The sequence below is a fragment of the Scyliorhinus torazame genome, chromosome 15 (genome assembly GCF_047496885.1).
Source record: "Scyliorhinus torazame isolate Kashiwa2021f chromosome 15, sScyTor2.1, whole genome shotgun sequence".
Lineage (NCBI taxonomy): Eukaryota > Metazoa > Chordata > Chondrichthyes > Carcharhiniformes > Scyliorhinidae > Scyliorhinus > Scyliorhinus torazame.
The window spans coordinates 152,268,781-152,287,870 of NC_092721.1; the positions used below are offsets into that span (position 1 = coordinate 152,268,781).

The window sequence follows — 19,090 nt, forward strand, 5'->3', positions numbered from 1 at the left end:
GGCGCTTTTACGCCTCGAAAAGGTCAAATACACTGAGGGGTTCAATTGAAGGATTCTATTGGAGATGGCAACTGTTTATACAAAGTTTCAAGGAATTGGTCACAGTTAGCTGCTAGAGGGGTGTAGAAGGGGGGAGGGAGCAATGGGGGGTTTGATTCAAGAGGGAGGGTTGTGTAGATTAGTTTATTATTCTTTTTTTTTACGGTTACTGTTGTGTTTGTATTTTTGTATAAAATGACAAAAGCTTAATAAAAATATATATGTTTTTAAATCACGCCCAAAATGGCAAAAGGTTTTTTAAAAAAAATATATTTTATTGAAATTTTTTTCCCTGAGCAACATTTTTCCCGCTTACAAAACAAGCGAAACGATAACAGTAACAAAACAGAAATTTTTTAACTTTTTAACAATAATAATAATAGTAATAATAATATACAAGTAACAAAACCTCGTACTCTATTGACCTATACTCAACTGCCTCCCCCCCTCCCCCCCCCTCCCCCCTGGGTTGCTGCTGCTGGTCATCCGTCTTCCCTCTAACGTTCCCCTAGGTAGTCGAGAAATGGCTGCCACCGCCTGGTGAACCCTTGAGCCGATCCTCTCAGGGCAAACTTTATCTGCTCCAGTTTAATAAACCCCGCCATATCGTTTACCCAGGCCTCCAGTCCGGGGGGTTTCGCCTCCTTCCACATGAGTAGGATCCTGCACCGGGCTACGAGGGACGCAAAGGCCACGACATCGGCCTCTTTCGCCTCCTGCACTCCCGGCTCTTCCGCAACTCCAAATAGAGCTAACCCCCAGCCTGGTTTGACCCGGGCCTTCACCACCTGCGAAATCACTCCCGTCACTCCCTTCCAATACCCTTCCAGTGCCGGGCATGCCCAAAACATATGTGCGTGGTTTGCCGGGCTCCCGCCACACCTCCCACATTTGTCCTCCACTCCAAAGAACCTGCTCAATCTTGCCCCCGTTATGTGTGCTCTATGTAGCACCTTAAATTGAATCAGGCTAAGCCTGGCGCATGAGGAAGAGGAATTTACCCTGCTTAGGGCATCAGCCCACATACCCTCCTCTATCTCCTCCCCTAATTCTTCTTCCCACTTTCTTTTTAGTTCGCCCACCGACTCCTCCCCCTCTTCCCTCATCTCACTATAAATCTCTGACACCTTGCCCTCTCCGACCCACACCCCTGAAAGCACCCTGTCCTGTATCCCCTGTGTTGGGAGCCGCGGAAATTCCCTCACCTGTTGTCTAGTAAACGCCCTCACCTGCATATATCTCAAGAAATTCCCCTGGGGTAACTTATACTTTTCCTCCAGTGCTCCCAAGCTCGCAAAAGTCCCATCTATGAATAAATCTCCCACCTTCCTAATTCCCAACTAGTACCAGCTTTGAAATCCTCCATCCATTCTTCCTGGGGCGAACCTATGGTTGTTCCTGATAGGGGACCCCACCAGGGCTCCCCGCACCCCTCTCTGTCGCCTCCACTGTCCCCATATGTTCAGTGTTGCCGCCACCACCGGGTTTGTGGTGTACTTTTTCGGTGAGAACGGTAGCGGCGCCGTCACCAGCGCCTCTAGACTCGTCCCTTTACAGGACCTTCTCTCCAGCCTTTTCCACGCCGCTCCCTCACCCTCCATCATCCATCTACGTATCATTGCCACATTGGCGGCCCAATAATAATCTCCCAAGTTCGGTAGTGCCAGTCCTCCTCTGTCCCTACTGCGCTGAAGGAACCCCCTCCTTACTCTCGGAACTTTCCCTGCCCACACAAAGCTCGTAATGCTCCTATCTATTTTATTAAAAAAGGTCCTGGTGATTAAAATAGGGAGACATTGAAATACAAATAAGAACCTCGGGAGGACCATCATCTTAATTGCTTGCACCCTGCCCGCCAGCGATAAAGGCTGCATGTCCCACCTCTTAAAGTCCTCCTCCATTTGTTCTACCAGCCGTGTCAGATTAAGTCTGTGCAAGGTTCCCCAGCTCCTAGCGATCTGAATCCCCAAGTATCGGAAGTTTCTTTCCACTTTCCTTAGCGGTAAGCCTTCTATCTCTCTACTCTGGTCCCCTGGATGTATCACATATAATTCACTCTTCCCCATGTTTAACCTATACCCCGAAAATTCCCCGAACCTCCTCAAGATTCGCATAACCTCTATCATCCCCCCCGCTGGGTCCGACACGTATAGCAATAGGTCATCCGCGTATAACGAAACTCGGTGTTCTTCTCCCCCTCTAGTCATCCCTCTCCATTTCCTGGAGTCTCTCAGTGCCATGGCCAGAGGTTCAATTGCCACCGCAAACAACAATGGAGACAGCGGGCATCCCTGTCTTGTTCCCCTATATAATTGGAAATACTCCGATCTATGTCGACCTGTAACTACGCTTGCCGTCGGTGCCCCATAAAGTAGTCTAACCCAGCGAATAAATCCGTTCCCAAACCCAAACCTCCTTAACACTTCCCATAAATACTCCCACTCCACCCTATCAAATGCCTTCTCTACGTCCATTGCCGCCACTATCTCTGCCTCCCCCTCCACTGAGGGCATCATTATCACCCCTAATAGCCGTCGCACGTTAACATTCAATTGTCTCCCTTTTACGAACCCTGTCTGGTCTTCGTGCACCACCCCTGGGACACAGTCCTCTATCCTCGATGCCAGCACCTTTGCTAGCAGTTTGGCGTCCACATTCAATAGTGAAATAGGTCTATAGGACTCACACTGCATCGGATCTTTATCCCTCTTCAAAATTAGCGATATCGTCGCCTCCGACATTGTCGGGGGTAGTGTCCCCCCTTCCCTGGCCTCATTGAACGTCCTCGCCAACAACGGGGCCAACAAGTCCACATATTTTCTGTAGAATTCCACCGGGAACCCGACTGGCCCCGGGGCCTTCCCTGCTTGCATGCTTCCCAGTCCCTTAATAACCTCGTCCACCTCAATCGGCGCCCCCAGGCCTGCCACCGCCTGCTCCTCCACTTTCGGGAACCTCAACTGGTCCAGGAACTGCCGCATCCCCTCCTCTCCCTCTGGGGGCTGAGACCTATACAGTTCTTCATAAAAGGTCTTAAACACCTCATTTATCTTTCCTGCCCTTCGCACGGTGTCTCCCCTTTCATCCCTAATTCCTCCTATCTCCGTCGCTGCTGCCCTCTTTCGCAGTTGGTGCGCGAACAGGCGACTAGCCTTTTCCCCATATTCATACCTCCTCCCCTGTACCTTCCTCCACAGTACCTCCGCCTTTCTGGTGGTCAGAAGGTCAAACTCGGTCTGGAGTCGTCTCTCCCTGTACAGCTCCTCCTCCGGGGTCTCTGCAAATTCCCTGTCCACCCTTAAAATCTCCCCCAGTAATCTATCCCCTTCCTTGGCCTCTGTTTTCCTTTTGTGGGCCCCAATAGAAATCAGCTCTCCTCTGACCACCGCTTTTAGTGCTTCCCAGACCACTCCCACAGGGACCTCGCCGTCGTCATTGACCTCCAGGTATCTCTCGATACACCCCCTCACTCTTGCACACACTCCCTCATCCGCCATCAGTCCCACATCTAATCGCCAGAGTGTTCTCTGCTCCCTGTCCTCTCTTACTTCCAGGTCCACCCAATGTGGGGCATGGTCCGAAACCGCTATGGCTGAGTATTCAGCTTCTTCCACCCTAGAGATCAACGACCTTCCTAAAACAAAAAAATCTATCCGGGAGTACACTTTATGGACGTGGGAGAAGAAGGAATACTCCCTAGCCCTGGGTCTAAGAAATCGCCATGGATCCACTCCCCCCATTTGGTCCATAAACCCCTTAAGTACCTTGGCCGCTGCCGGCCTTCTTCCAGTCCTTGAGCTGGATCTATCTAGCCCCGGGTCCAGCACCGTATTGAAGTCCCCTCCTAAAATCAAATTTCCTGCCTCCAGGTCCGGAATACGCCCCAGCATCCGTCTCATGAACCCCGCATCGTCCCAATTTGGGGCATACACATTAACCAACACGACCTCCATTCCCTCCAGCCTACCACTCACCATTACATACCTACCTCCACTATCTGCTACGATGTTCTTTGCTTCAAATGCTACCTATTTCCCCACCAAAATGGCCACCCCTCTGTTCTTTGCGTCCAGTCCTGAGTGGAACACCTGTCCCACCCATCCTTTCCTTAGCCTAACTAGGTCCGCCACCTTTAGGTGCGTCTCTTGGAGCATAACCACGTCTGCCCTTAGTCCTTTCAAATGCACGAGCGCTCGGGCCCTTTTTATCGGCCCATTCAGGCCTCTCACGTTCCACGTGATCAGCCTCACTGGGGGGCAACCTGCCCCCCTCCCGTGTCGACTAGCCATTACCTTCCCTAGGCCAGTCCCATATCCCGCCTCCGCGCTCCCGCTCGCTCCCCCAGCGTCGCATTCCGCCCCCGACCACCTTCTCTTTAGCCATTTCCTTTTGGATTTCCGCAGCAGCAACCCAGTCCCCCCCCCCCCCCCCCCCCGCCCCCCCCGCTAGATCCCTATCTAGCTTGATTGCTCCCCCCATATCACTTCCGTAAGTCAGCTGACTTCAACTGACCCCGGCTACTCCTGCTCGCTCCTCGGCCCCCCCGGTGTGAGGGAACTCCCATCCGCCTTGCGCCTGTTTTCCCGCCTTATTCTTTCTGGCGTGGGAACATCCCTTTACCTGTCCCGCCTCTTATGGCGCAGCTCCCTTTCCCCTCCCCCTCTCCTTCCCCATTCTCTGACTATGTCCCGCCTCTCCCCCCTCACCGGCGCCCACATTTCCCCAGTGTCCCCCCCCTTCCCTGTTTACTTCTCGCTTAACTTTCACCATCCCATTAACAAAAACAATAATAACAACAATAACAGTTCCCTGCAGCATCAGTCCCTCAGTTCCGGTCCAGTTTCTCTTCATTGATGAAGGACCATGCTTCCTCCGCCGTCTCGAAATAATAGTGTCTCTCCTGATGCGTGACCCATAGTCTTGCCGGCTGCAGCATCCCAAACTTCACCTTCCTTTTGTGCAAAACCTCTTTGGCTCGGTTGAAGCTCGCCCTCCTTCTCGCCACCTCCGCACTCCAATCCTGGTAGATCCTTACCACCGCATTCTCCCATCTGCTACTCCGCACCTTTTTAGCCCATCTCAGGACCTCTTCTCTGTCCTTAAGGCGGTAGAATCGCACGATTATCGCCCTCGGTGGTTCTCCCACTTTTGGTCTTCTCGCCGGGATCCGATTTGCCCACTCCACCTCCATGGGGCCCGCAGGGGCCTCAGCACCCATCAGTGAGCTCAGCATCTTACTTGCGTACGCTCCACAGTCCACTCCTTCCACACCATCCGGGAGACCTAGTATGCTAATGTTCTTCCTTCGCGCTCCATTTTCAAGGGCCTCAATCCTGTCAGCACACTTTTTATGAAGTGCCTCGTGCGTCTGAGTCTTGACCGCCAGGCCCAGGACCTCATCCTCAATACCTGACACCTTCTGCTCCACCACGCGAAGTTCCGTCTCCTGGGTCTTTAAAGTCTCCTTAAGCCCCTCAATTGCCTGTAACAACGGGGTCATTACCTCCTTCTTCAGCAGGTCCACGCACCGTCTCACCACCTCGTCCTGCTCAGGCCCCCATGTCACCTGTGGTTTCTCCGCCGCCATTTTGTTTCACTCCCTCTGACCTTCTGGCTGCAGATTCTTCGGGCTGCAGCCGCCGCCGCCAGTTTTTCCCTCCGTCTTTCGGGGGGGACTCCCTTCCCTCGCGCCTTGCACCGGGTTTTACGGCCGTCCAAGTCCCCGTTGGGGCTCTTAAAAGAGCCCGAAGTTCCGTCGGAGCTGGAGCCGCCGAACCGTGCGGCTAGCTCATCCCTGCCGCAACTGGAAGTCCGACAAAAGGTTTTATGGCAATGGGTAAAGTAAAGAAACAAAAGATGTGTCCCGATGAGGTGTGAATGGCTGGATAGCAGCCACCTGAATACAAAGTGAAGGAATAAAAGTTTTCTGGATCCCAGGACTCAGCCTGGGCCATTCATCCCTTAGCTGCTGGAGATACAAAGAGCTGGGAATACAAGGTGGGATTGTCAGTGACATTCCTGCGATTGTAAGATCGAATGGAGGTGGCCCAAAGCCTTCTGTTGCAGGAGATATTGCATGCAATGTGTGACACCCAGGCCAACACTACAAGGGTGGCGTTGGCAGTGGAATGCCTGGGGCCAAAGGCCAGATCCATGACAGGAGATCACGAAGCATGGCTCAGTCCCTGAGAAGCATGGTTGAGGAGTTCAACCGCATGGTACAGACCATGGCGGGCCTTCAGGACTGGCAGCGCCAGATAACATTGAGGCTTCTGGAACACACTCCAGCTGCCTCTCCATCTCATGGAGCACTCCAAGGGCTCATGAGCAGCTGGAGGGAGGAGGGTCCGCTGGAAAAACCTCCAGGGGCCTTCCACCCTGAGACCCTGGGAGAGATCAGCCAATCTGAATCCCCCCTTTCTGAGTCTGGCGCAACTCATCTGCAGCGGGCAGAACAGGGTGACGTGACAACCCAAACTGATACAAATCAAGTTCGCAGCCTTCCTAGGTGTGAACCTGCTCGCGTCATTGGAGAGGGCCCAGGAAGATCGCGTTCCAAAATTTCACCGGTGCAAATCCAGTTTTTGGCCTCTCACGGGATTTTGAGGCCACAACAGGATTCGCGCCTGCGACTAACAGACCCGCTAAATCCCACCCTAGGCATTTACCAGGGAATTACAAATCATTCCCTTCAAGGAAACTAAACTTAATATTAACTGGCACAGTTATGATAAATTATTTCAAAAATTGCATCTGGATAATAGCATTCTCACATTTTCTTTCCTATTTTAATTTTCATCCAGACTGAACATTATTAACGAAAGGGTGGGGAGGAGGGGTGAACAACAAAAATACAAGTTGCCTAAAGATATGTTGCTGTTACCCTGCCCCCCATTCCCCTTCCTCCCAGCTCCATTCTACTGTGTGCAGGTCCTTTGATTAACATTTCTGTCATTAGCCTGCCATCCTGGGCTATTGTTATGTCTGGTTCAGTTCCTTCCCACTGTCATTTTAAATCTCCCAACTTTTTTGTACCTTATGATAATTTTGACTGCAGACTCTTATTTGCTCCAATTGCAACTGAAGTGGATTAAGTTTTGAGAGGAAATCTTGCACCGTATTGCGAAGAATTAATTGTTTTTAATATTTGTAATGATGCTGGTTGTGAATCAGTGTGGCAAACAAATCTACCCCAATACAATTACTCACACTTGATTCAAGTCGTGAACAAAGGAAAATATTTTTTATTTCAGAAGAACCTTTGGAGTTTAAGCTCAAAAGTTCCATCTTTCTCTGTTTGATTAAAATTAACTTTCAAAGCATGAGAATAATTCAAAATAATTGATAATGGCACGAGTTCTCATTTCCTGAAATATTTACAATCATATCTTACTTTGTATTTCATTATTACCATAAAGGCCAAGGTGTTCAAAAATTCAAAAGGGCAGAGGCACAGATTCAGCGGGAAACCAAAAGTATTTTGTGAAGTTGGTCACAACACGGTTGATAACATCTATCCATTGTAATGTGGGGAAGGATGCTAGCAAAGCTGTATTGTAACTCTTAAGTTTTGAAGCAGAGCCAAGGCTATCAAACAGTGCTCGACAATCTAGATTCATAAGAAAACTTACATCTGTTAAAGTTGCACGCTCAAGTGGTAACTCTTCAAATGTCTTTAAATTCTGTGGTTGTTTCTTCACACAAGTGTTAATATGTCTGCAGGAACAACAATATGTTACACTTTGAAATGAGACCGCACATCAGAATTTAAGTGAAGGCAAAAACATTTCCTAGTTTAACTATGAGCAAAATCTTATTAAATTCTGTTAAATGATCTTTAATTAATTTAATTTTAGTGCAGAATATTTAATGACATCAATATATGTATGTAAGAAGAATGTCTAAAATTGTATATGGCATTAACTTGTATGGAAGCTGTATATTTCTCAGATTGTCTGAAAGCAGACCAACTCTGCAAACTGAAAAATGGCATTTAACACTGGAATGTAAAGTAGGGACTGTCAAAATAACAACTATTATTCAGTAAACTGAAATGTGGAAAAGATGTGGATACACTAAATTCTACTGCATTGTTTGGCAGCAATTGTCAAGTCAAATCAAATATTACAATTAAATCCCCCCCCCCCCCTCACAGGAACAGTGAATGGGAGGGGGTTAAATTTGGCCTGGTCCATTTATTGGCCCTGAATCCAGACAGTTTCTACCATGCAACATCTTTTCTCCACAGACCTTGAAGTCAGTGGAGGCTCCTGCGGCAAGCAGGTGTGGGCTAAATAAAGTTTAAGTCAGGGCCTTGTGATATCTGCGGCACTTAATGGAATAATAACCTTTACTGTCACAAGTAGGCTTACATTAACACTGCAATGAAGTTACTATGAAAAGCCCCTAGTCGCTACATTCCAGCACCTGTTCGGGTACACAGAGGGAGAATTCAGAATGTCCAATTCACCTAACAGCACGTCTTTCCGAACTTGTGGTTGGAAACCGGAGCACCCGGAGGAAATCCATACAGACACAGGGAGAACGTGCAGACTCCTCACGGACAGCGACTCAAGCAGGGAATTGAACCTGGGACGAATGTGATTCTTACAACTCAGAATGATATCCACCACAGTCAAAACCATCACAGAAATCCTGGCAGGAAGCAGCAGATTGGTCAGACGAAGCCGAGGTGAGCAATATTTTTTGTTCTTCAGTAAGAAGCCATAAACCTGCCCTGCCTCTTTCTCTCACTCTCCAAACCATCATCCATTTGTTGCAGCCTTCATATCTTACTTGCTGGCTTCAGGTGAAAGTCATATTGTGAATATTAAAATGAGGCTGGTCAGTTAAAAGCATCTGGGCCTCACCTCCTTCCGAACTTTCTGCTTCAGGCCTCCCATGCACGACTGGTGCCATCCTATTAAAATCTCCCCCTCACTTGCTGAGTCATTTAGGTTTCTTTACTTATGAAAGATATGTAGATATCGGGAAGACAGCCAAGGAGAATGAAATAACTCTTAAATTGATGAGTTATGAAGGGAGGCTGACACAGCACTGAAGGGAGGTTATGTTTTACAAAACCTGTGGCAAAACCTGTGGCTTGTCATAAACTCCGGTGAGTCTGACACCCCAAATATGGCGATGAAGGGACAGAGCTCCAGCTCAATTTTCAGAATCACTGACATTGTGTTAAAGAAGGAGACCCAGAAACACACAAGCTTGGGGCAAGACCAGAACATGTGCACATGATTGGCTCGACTGCTTGAGCAGCACTTGCACTTGTCCTCCACCTCTGCATAAAAGCGACTCATTCTGGACTTAGTCAGATGAGTCCTATTAACTACCTTGAGTTGGATTAAACCAAGCCTCATGAACGAGGAGGAGGAGTTCACCATACACAAGGCCTTACTGCACACTTTGTCATCTAATATGGGCCTTAGCTCCTCCTTCCATCTGCCCTTAACCCCCTCCACCGACGCTGAATCCTCTGACATAATCCGTCCATAAACACCAGAAGTGTTTATGGACACCAGAAACACAGCACGGTAGCATTGTGGATAGCACAATTGCTTCACAGCTCCAGGGTTCCAGGTTCGATTGCGGCTTGGGTCACTGTCTGTGCGGAGTCTGCACATCCTCCCCGTGTGTGCGTGGGTTTCCTCCGGGTGCTCCGGTTTCCTCCCACAGTCCAAAGATGTGCAGGTTAGGTGGATTGGCCATGATAAATTGCCCTTAGTGTCCAAAGTTGCCCTTAGTGTTGGGTGGGGTTGCTGGGTTATGGGGATAGGGTGGAGGTGTTGACCTTGGGTCGGGTGCTCTTTCCAAGAGCCGGTGCAGACTCGATGGGCCGAATGGCCTCCTTCTGCACTGTAAATTCTATGAAGTGCTCCCTTCTTCTGACCTCATGACATTCCCCATGGCGGCTCCACGGGGAATGTCAGGAAAATCCGCTTTGCAAAGTTGCGAACTTGTAAATATCTGAATAAGTCAGGTTGCGAGGGCCCAAACTTTTCCGTCAATTCCTCCACACTGGCAAATCGCCCCTCCTGGAACAAGTCACCCACTCTATCCAGCCCCTTTCCTTCCCATCCCCCAAAAGTGGCATCCATTCTCGCCGACTCGAACAGGTGGTTAGCACAAATGGGAGCCATCTTCGACACTGATCTGTTTAAAATGCTGTCAGAATTGTCTCCATATCTTCAAAATTTGGACAACCACTGGATTTTCCAAATATATTGTGACTGGTCTGTCACATATGGTGAGAACGGGAGCGAGGCCATCGCTGATACCCTCAGACCAGACCCTCCACATGGCTTTGATTCCAGCTGGAATTTGATTCCACATGGCTCCCGGATCACAAAACCAGCCCAACACCTTCTCCGCATTAGCTGTCTAGTAGTAAAATATTAGGTTCAGCAATGCTAAGCCCCAAGACTCTCTATCCCTTTGAAGGACTGGCCTATGAAAATTCACGGTCTTGCCCGCCATATAAAGGATGTAAACAACTTTCCAACTCTCCTAAAAAAAGATTCAGGAAGAAAGACTGGCAACACTGGAACAAAAACAAATGACTTGGCAAAATGTTCATCTTGACTGACTGAACTCTACCCGCCAAAGACAGGGGAAGATTAGCCCACCTTTGCAGATCAGCCTTGACCCTGCCTACCAAGCTCGTCTAGTTCAGTTTATGGAGATGGGTGCAATCCCTGGCCACTTGGACCCCCAGATACCTAAAGCTGGAATCAGCCATACGAAAAGGTAGCACCCCTAGATTAACTCCCCTCCCCTGGAGATTTACTGCAAAGCACTCATTTCTCCCCAAAATTAGCTTGTACCCTGAAAAAGACCAAAGCATGTCAACAGTTCCATTATATCACCCATGGTGGGGACTGGTCTGTCACATAAAGTAAGAGATCATCAGCATACAGGGACACCCAATGCTCCACCCCTCCTCTCACCATCCCCCTCCACTTACCTGAAGCCCTCAAGGTGATGGCCAAAGGTTCTATTGCCAATGCAAACAAGAGCGGAGACAGAGGGCACCCCTGCTTAGTTCCCCTATGTAATTGGAAATAACCCGAGTTCATGGTATTGTGCTACACTAGCTGTTGGGGCCGTGTCCTATAGTCGTATTCAAGACCCAACCCAAACTTTCCCAAAACTGCAAAAAGATACCCTCATTTTACCTGATCGAATGCCTTCTCGGCATCTAATGTGACGATTCCCTCTGGAACAGGCCCCTCCGACGGGGAAAGCATCACATTTAACAATCGCCGCAAATTATACGACATCTGCCAGCCTTTGACAAAACCCGTCTGATTTTCTCTGATAACTTGAGGAAGTCATAGCTCCAGCTTCAGTGCTAATATCTTGGCATCCACATTAAGCAGAGGAAAAGGGCACGACCCACATTCCACAGGGTCCTTATCCTTTTTTAATAGAAGTGAAATTGATGCTTGCATCAGTATCTCAGACAGGGAACCGTGTCACCGGGTCCTCAGACATCCGCACTAATAATGGCACCAGCTGTCCCACAAACAACTCCCACCGGGAACCCATCTGGCCCCCCGGCCTTACCTGTCTACATCTGCCCAATTGCTCTGTGCCCAAAAGCCCCTACAACCCTTCATGCTCTTCCTCCCCCACCTCGGGAAGCTCTAAGCCCTCCAAAAACTCTGACATACCTGACCCCCCCACCCCCCCGGCGGCTCCGACCTGTAAAGGTTTGTATAAAACATTTCAAACACTCCATTAACTTTATTTCAGATCGGACACCAGCCTGCCACCCGAGTTTCTATCCTGGATAATCTCTAGGGAGGCTGTCTGTCACCTCAACTAGCAAGCCAAGAGATGACTGGCTTTCTCCCCAAACTCAAACATAACCCCCCTCGAGCACCGCAATTGGCACACCGCCTTATCTGTGGATAACAGGTAAAACTGTATCTGCAGCTTCTTCCTGCTAGTCAAGCACTCTGGGGTTGGTCATTCGAGTACCTGTGGTCATCCAAGATGTCCCTACCAACTTCTGGGGTTCGTCCTTTGCCACCCAATCCATATGCGCTTTGTGCGAGATTATCTCCCCTCTAACCAATTTTTCAGCGCTTCACTCAGAACCGGGAGTGAGACTGACTCATTCCCGCTAAACCTCACAGACTCACCTATCACCCTGGATATCCATCCACAGAACCCCAAATCCGCCAATAACCCCCACATCCAGCCTCCATGTTGGACGCTAAACTGAACCTATTTCTAATACCAATCTACTAAATGTGGAACATGGTATGAGATGATTATTGTGGAGTATTCAGCTTTCCTCACCCCAGGCAGAAGAAACCTTCCCATCATAAAGTTATGTACTGGGAAGAAAAAATAAAATTACTTACTCCCAGGGTGCATAAACTGCCAAAGGTCTGTCCCCCCATCTTCTCCATAAACACCAACAGACCCTTAGCCACCCCGAAGGGGCCAATGACTTTAGGTTCTCATGAATGTTATATCGTCTCAGTTTGGGATATACACATTCACCAACACCACTAACTGTCTTAATATGCACCCATGCACATCATGAGGTAAAAGCAGGCAGTGACAGACACCCAGGTGAGCCAATCAACATACAGAACAGAACACGACCAATCACCAGACAGAACACCAGAGGGGGGCTTCCAACTATAAAACACACGAGGCATCAGCACTCTGCCTCTTTCCACTGGTGACAACTGTAGTGACAGTCAGGATGTACAAATCATTCAACACCTTCTACACGTGGATCAGAGCTAGCCTGGTCTAGATAGTTAATGTTTGTTTACTTAGAGTAGTAGAAAGTCAACCCACAGGCAGCTGTGTGCTTCGTTACTGAAGTTCAATAAATCTTATTGAACCAACGCCTACGTTTGGTGTATGCTTGATCATTTAACTGCATCGTGTTGCAGTCCGTGTTACCCCAGGGTGAATAACACGACACTAACTTACCTTCCAGTGTCCCAGTGACTATAACATGCCTACCTGCCTGATCCGCCAAGACCATTCCCACAACAAAACGGGTCCTTTTGTTAATTAAGATCGCAAACCCTCCCACACCCCTGGCTCACTCAACCCTTTCGAAGCCTAGTCTGATCCTTCACCTGCAGGTGGGTCCCCTGCAGAAACACCACATCGAGCCTTAAATTCTTCAGATGAGAGGAAACTCTCGATCATTCCATCGGGCCCCCCAAACACCTAATGTTCCATGTGACTAGTCTGATCAGAGGTCAGCACGGTAGCACAAGTGGTTAGCACTGTGGTTTCACAGCGCCAGGATCCCAGGTTCGATTCCCCACTGGGTCACTGTCTGTGCGAAGTCTGCATGTTCTCCCCGTATCTGCGTGGGTTTCCTCTGGGTTCTCCGGTTTCCTCCCACAGTCCAAAGATGTGCAGGTTAGGTGCATTGGCCATGCTAAATTGCCCTTAGTGTCCAAAAAGGTTAGGAGGGGTTATTGGGTTACGGGGATAGGCTGGAAGTGAGGGCATAAGTGGGTCGGTGCAGACACAATGGGCCGAATGGCCTCCTTCTGCACTGTATGTTCTATGTTCTTGCTCTATGTCTGTCACTAACCCTCCCTCTCAAGTCAGCCATTTCCACCACAAGGGATTATCCCCTTCTTCTTTCAAGTTCCTCGAGCCAAGACCCACATAAGAAGGCCACCAGCCCCAGCTATAAGGTGAGACAAAGAAAAACCCCTGGTCACCCTCAGCAATCTACCCTTCCCCGACCCCTTCCACTAACCCAGAAACCTGCTAACTAGCTCCCAATGCGCTATCTTTACCATCCCCTCCCCCTACCAAACAAACCCTCCAGGGTCATTGAAATCTCTCCAAACAGGTCCAACAGATCTCAGCCCCTCCCCCAACCTCACTCCGATTCACTAGCTAATATCTAACTGCTAGTGAGGTAGCCCCCCGCCAAGGTCCACTGCCCCCTTAAAAAGGAATAATCAAAACCAAAGCTTTAACACTTCTTAACTTTCCATCTTGGGCCATATTTGTCCATATTGCTGTGTTAATCATTACCCCCAACTTCTTTGGCCTCTTCATCATTCACATATACACTCCAATTCAGAACAAACCGAACATATATACAAAAATATTAAAACATCCCCAAACAATCCCGTGCCATCAACATCCATTAAAGTCCCACTCAAGCTCACTCAATTCAGTGTAAATCTTTGTTCTTTGATGAAAGCTTCTGCCTCCTCTGCCGGCTAAAAGAAAATATCTTTTGAGTGTGACTCTCGATCTCGCTGGATACACCACACTAAAATGCTCTCCGCTCTTGTACAATGCCGACTTTGCCTTATTGAAGGACACATGCCTAATTGCAAGCTCTGCCCCGGCATCTTGATAAATTTGAATGCTACTGCCTTCCCACCTCACCTCCCGGTTTTCTTTGGCTCATTTCAGGACCCTTCGTCCGGGAGCTGTGGAAACACACTGTCACCGCCCATGGCAGCTCATTCGCCTATGGCCTCAGCTGGAGTGTGCACTATCTAGCTCAGGAGGGGACATCTGTTCATCACCCCCCTCAACCCAGCAACCTCACGATCCTGAGGGTCTGCCTCTTGGACCTGTTCCCCAAGCCTTCGACCATCGGCCTCGGGCCCTTAGTCCTCTCCTCTGCCACCAGTAGCTCAGCTTCCAGTGAGGCTATTTGGTTGCTCTGTTGCGACACGGTCTCCTCCACCCCCTTTAGCACCCTTCCATGCTCTTTAACCGCCTCTCAGGTCCTTCCCAATCTCTCTCGAATGAGCTAGGAGGACCAAAAAAAAGGACTCTGGCGGGATTTACCTTTTGTGCAATTTTCTCCTACATGCCGCCACAGGAAGTCCAATGTGGAAAATTATGGTAAATGTCATAGCACAGAACTCATGCTGGATGATTTTGTAGAATGCTCTGAGAAAGTTAACTCCATACTTAACAATGGTCATTTCACTGTTAATTTTATTGGGAACAGTGGCCTTGGGTGGAGTTTAGTTTCAGTGATGCTACAGTGCAGGAGACCCAATACTATTTAAGTGCACTCAGGCACTTAACTGGCCAGCGTCGGGCCTCCCACGTGATTAAGGTCCCCTGAGGGTTGAAATACCTCTCCCAGGGGATTGACACTGGGATAATTGGCATTAAGTGAATGACGTACAATCCAATGGGTATCCCGCTGCCGGCGGGCAGAATTTCCACAACTGGCTCTTCCCCGATTAAACTGCGGACAGTTTTACCGAAGCTGGGAATCAGTCGTGGATCTTCCTGCCTGATTCTCCCAGCTCGAGCACCCCCAACCCCACCATGCCCGCTCCAATGAGCTCCCTTAAATTCAGTACCTTTTAGTAAATATTCACACTTTTCAGGTAAAGGATAATATAATCTTACCCAAAACTTCCTGTATGTTCAGAATTCAATTTTGTTTTCTCCATTTCTTCTCTCAAGCAGGAATCTGGTGAGGTTGCGACTAAAAAACAGAAAGTATTTGTTCCCAGCATGGTACTCAGTGGGATGTAATCCTTTCCATCCTGAAAATGAGATCATTTCCTTTGTTTTAAATGCATACACAAAAATGCTTATATTTAAAAGTAGCTTTAATCCAGGGTTGTCCAAAAATGCAAGATTTCCTCTAATCCTTATGTGAATCAAGTTCTTAAATGAACTCTTTGCATCCACCTTCACTATTTATTTTTAAGTAGCAGGGGAAATATTTCTCAATGTTTAATGCCAGCCCCAGAATGTGACCAATGTGACATTTCCATTACTCCTGTCAGCCATTATCTGAGAGAGAATGGTGAATCTGTGGTTAATTAATAGTAATTTTGTGCTGTGAAATTATAAGCATTTGGAACAAGATTGAAACTACATAAATTTGCTTCAGCTAGGACTCTTACAAAAGAGGAGAATTTTTGTTACCATTCTTCCCTGGCTAGGTTCATGCTCAAGTCCCAGAAGGGCGAAGTACTTATAAAACCAACAAATCCCTTGAACCATAATAATTTAAAAATATTAAACAGTTTTATATATTGTAAACACAAGCATCATTAAGAGCCATTTCAATCATTACACAACATTAGCTCATTATAATTGCTCTGTTGTGGTTATCAGTACAATTTCATCAGGTCAAACAGATATAGGCGAGGCTGTCATATCTGGGGTGCAAATGCTGAAAGCTGTAACATAGATTTGTACACTGGAATAAAACTGAGACAATGAGACAGTTATGCAAGTCATAGAATTGTTACAGCATAGAAAGTGGCCATTTAGCCCATCATGGCTGTGCCGGTTTTCCAAATGAGCATCATGACTTAATGCCATTCCCCTGTCTGTTCCCCATACCCCTGCACATTGTTCCTATTCAAGTAATACCTCTCCCAGGGGATTGACACTGGGATAATTGGCTTTAAGTGAATGACGTACAATCCAATGGGTATCCCGCTGCCGGCGGGCAGAATTTCCACAACTGGCTCTTCCCCGATTAAACTGAATGCCTTAATTGAACTTTCCACCACACTTCCAGGCAGTGCATTCCAGACCCAATCCACTCATGTGAAATTATGTTTTTACATCACATTTGCCTCTTTTGCAAATCACATTCAACCTGTGCCCTCTTGTTGTTGATCCTCTTATGAATGGGAACAGTTTCTCCTTATCCACTCTGTGCAGCCCCCTCATGATTTTGAACTTTAAATCTGTAGGGCGCGATCGAATGGCCACACTGTGCCCGAAAAGCCCAGGATCTCCCCGGCTTGCAGTGCCTCGTGAGGTCTAACAGGATAATTTTTTGGCAAATCTGTATATTAAAGCAAGACTGTAATATGCAGTTTCCCGAGGCACCCAAGGTGTAGGGATCTATCCTCTTCGCCTTGGCGACCCTGACGAGCTCTGTTCAGTACTAGTCTCCACAAACGGGGACCAGATGGAACGGCACTCGTGGAGGTCTGCGGCACCCCCCCCCCCCCCCCCCCCCCCCCCGCCCTACACCCACCCCTATGGAGTATCCCTTTAGCTCTGGGGTTCTATGGATGCTTTTTTTCCCTCTATTATTTTTTTCAAAGTAATCGGTATGGTGTAACTCTGTGCTGTTGTCTGTACGCTGCTTTGGTGCAGACAGGTCTTGTATCCGTGGATGGAATACATTGGGGATATTGTCCCCAATACACCTGGTCTTATTTGTTCCTATGTTCGCAATTACTTCTGTTTTGTGCTGTACCTGTTTTGCATAGACCTATGGTTTTTTTCATTCCTCTTTTATTTTGCTAAAGTATTTGTAAAAAAAACTTGAAAATTCCAATAAAAGTACATTTCTTTTTAAAAATCACCAAAAATAGTGACATGAAAATCATATTTTTCATAACAATTTAAACCTGACACATAATGATGAACATTTGAATTAAAATGTTTTAACATTATATTTAACTGTGAAAGAAATACAATGCATTGCAGAAAAAACCTAAGTACCTGTTGAGCATTTGCTTGCAATAAATCTCCAAGCTTTTTCACAAGTTCAATGAACGTAGGTCGTTCTTTGGGATCAACATGCCAACAATCAAGTAATGTTTGATAACTAGAATAGACCCAACAAACAATCAGATTACCTGACTTTAAAATAAACAATTATGCTAATTTTTGTTTTTTGTGACAATGCAAAATAAATTCTAGATGAAATCTGTAAACACCACATCCTGAAATCAAACAAATTCTATACAGTTGATTCATTGCAGATCATATTTGATTTGCTGGAGAAGGATTTGATCTTAAGTAGGTTTTAATATTAATTGAGATCCATTATTTTGAGGTTAAAGGTTGGAGAAAATCTGCTACAGCCCCACGACATAGGAACTCAAGTCAGCTATTCAGCACGTTTTGCCACTGGCTGATCTATACCTCAGCTCCATTTACCCAACCATGCTTCAGATCCCTTCCCTAATAAAAATATAACTCAGTTTTAAATTGTTCAGTTGACTTGGAGCCAGATTTGCCGAATCGCTGAACCCACCTCAGTAAAAAGTACTCTGATGCGTGTAAAGGTCCTAAATGTTTTGTCATTTCTTCTATCAGTCAACTTACATTTCTGGAGTTGAATATTCAGGAGCTCGCATCCTTGTACCCTCTTTTAATCTTCGGCAAAATTCTTCATCAATCTGAACTCCTGGGTATGGTGATGCTCCTGAATCCAACATGCAAATAAATAATTTTTTCAAGTATAGATACAGGGGTAACATTTAATTCTGTCATTTTCATTCTAAATGCAACTTGTAGGAATACTGTGCTGAGTTGAGATCTGCTGTTACAATTACCTTTGGGCTGAATGTTTTTTTTCAGTGTCAGATTTAACAATTTCCAGAAATAGATTTCAGTAAAATCAGTGGATAGGGTGCCACAAATGTCAACATTTCTCCTCACTATTATCATCCATCAAGAAAATGTGCAGGTGTTTGGGAAGTTCAGTGTAATGACCACAGCAATGAAATTGCTGAATTTTGAGAATCTGATACATAATATATCAGAAATCATGCTTTCTCCAGGCTTAGTGGAGATATGTACCACCCAAAGTCCTCTTGCATTGTCCATCTTGTCCATGGTTCAAACATGGACAAAAGAGCTTAAAACTAGAAGTGAGGTGGGAGTGACTGCCCTTGACATCAAGACAGCATTTGATCAAGTCTGGCACCAAGGAGCCGGAGCAAAATTGGAGTTAATTGGAAACAGGGGGACTCCACGCCGTTGCTTGGAGTCATACAAGGCGCAAAGGAAGATGATTGTGGTAGTTGGAAGTAAATTATCTCAGTTCTGGGCCTTCACTGCAGGAGTTCCTTAGGGCCAGCCACCTTCAGCTGCTTCATCAATGACTTTCCTTCCATCATAAGGTCAGAAGTGGGGGTGTTAGATGGTGACTGCACAATGTTCAGCACCATTCGCGACTCCTCAGATACTTAAGTAGTCCATGACCTGTAGCACCATCGATCACACACGAGGCGAGACGTAGAGAACTTCAATCGAGGCTTTATTGAGCAGGCTTGTTCAGACTTGTTCC

At 47.2% G+C, this 19,090-nt stretch overlaps 1 protein-coding gene across 2 annotated transcripts in view; it reads right to left on the minus strand.

Moving 5' to 3' along the window:
* flt1 (fms related receptor tyrosine kinase 1) overlaps positions 1-19,090 on the minus strand; it is a 315,859-nt gene that overhangs the window by 51,584 nt on the left and 245,185 nt on the right. For both annotated transcript variants that reach the window (XM_072476946.1, XM_072476945.1), the window contains exons 25-28: positions 18,124-18,223; positions 17,515-17,620; positions 15,442-15,581; positions 7,671-7,755 (exon numbers count right to left, since the gene is read on the minus strand). In XM_072476946.1, the coding sequence (XP_072333047.1) occupies positions 7,671-7,755; positions 15,442-15,581; positions 17,515-17,620; positions 18,124-18,223 (431 nt within the window). The remainder of the gene's footprint in view (positions 1-7,670; positions 7,756-15,441; positions 15,582-17,514; positions 17,621-18,123; positions 18,224-19,090) is intronic.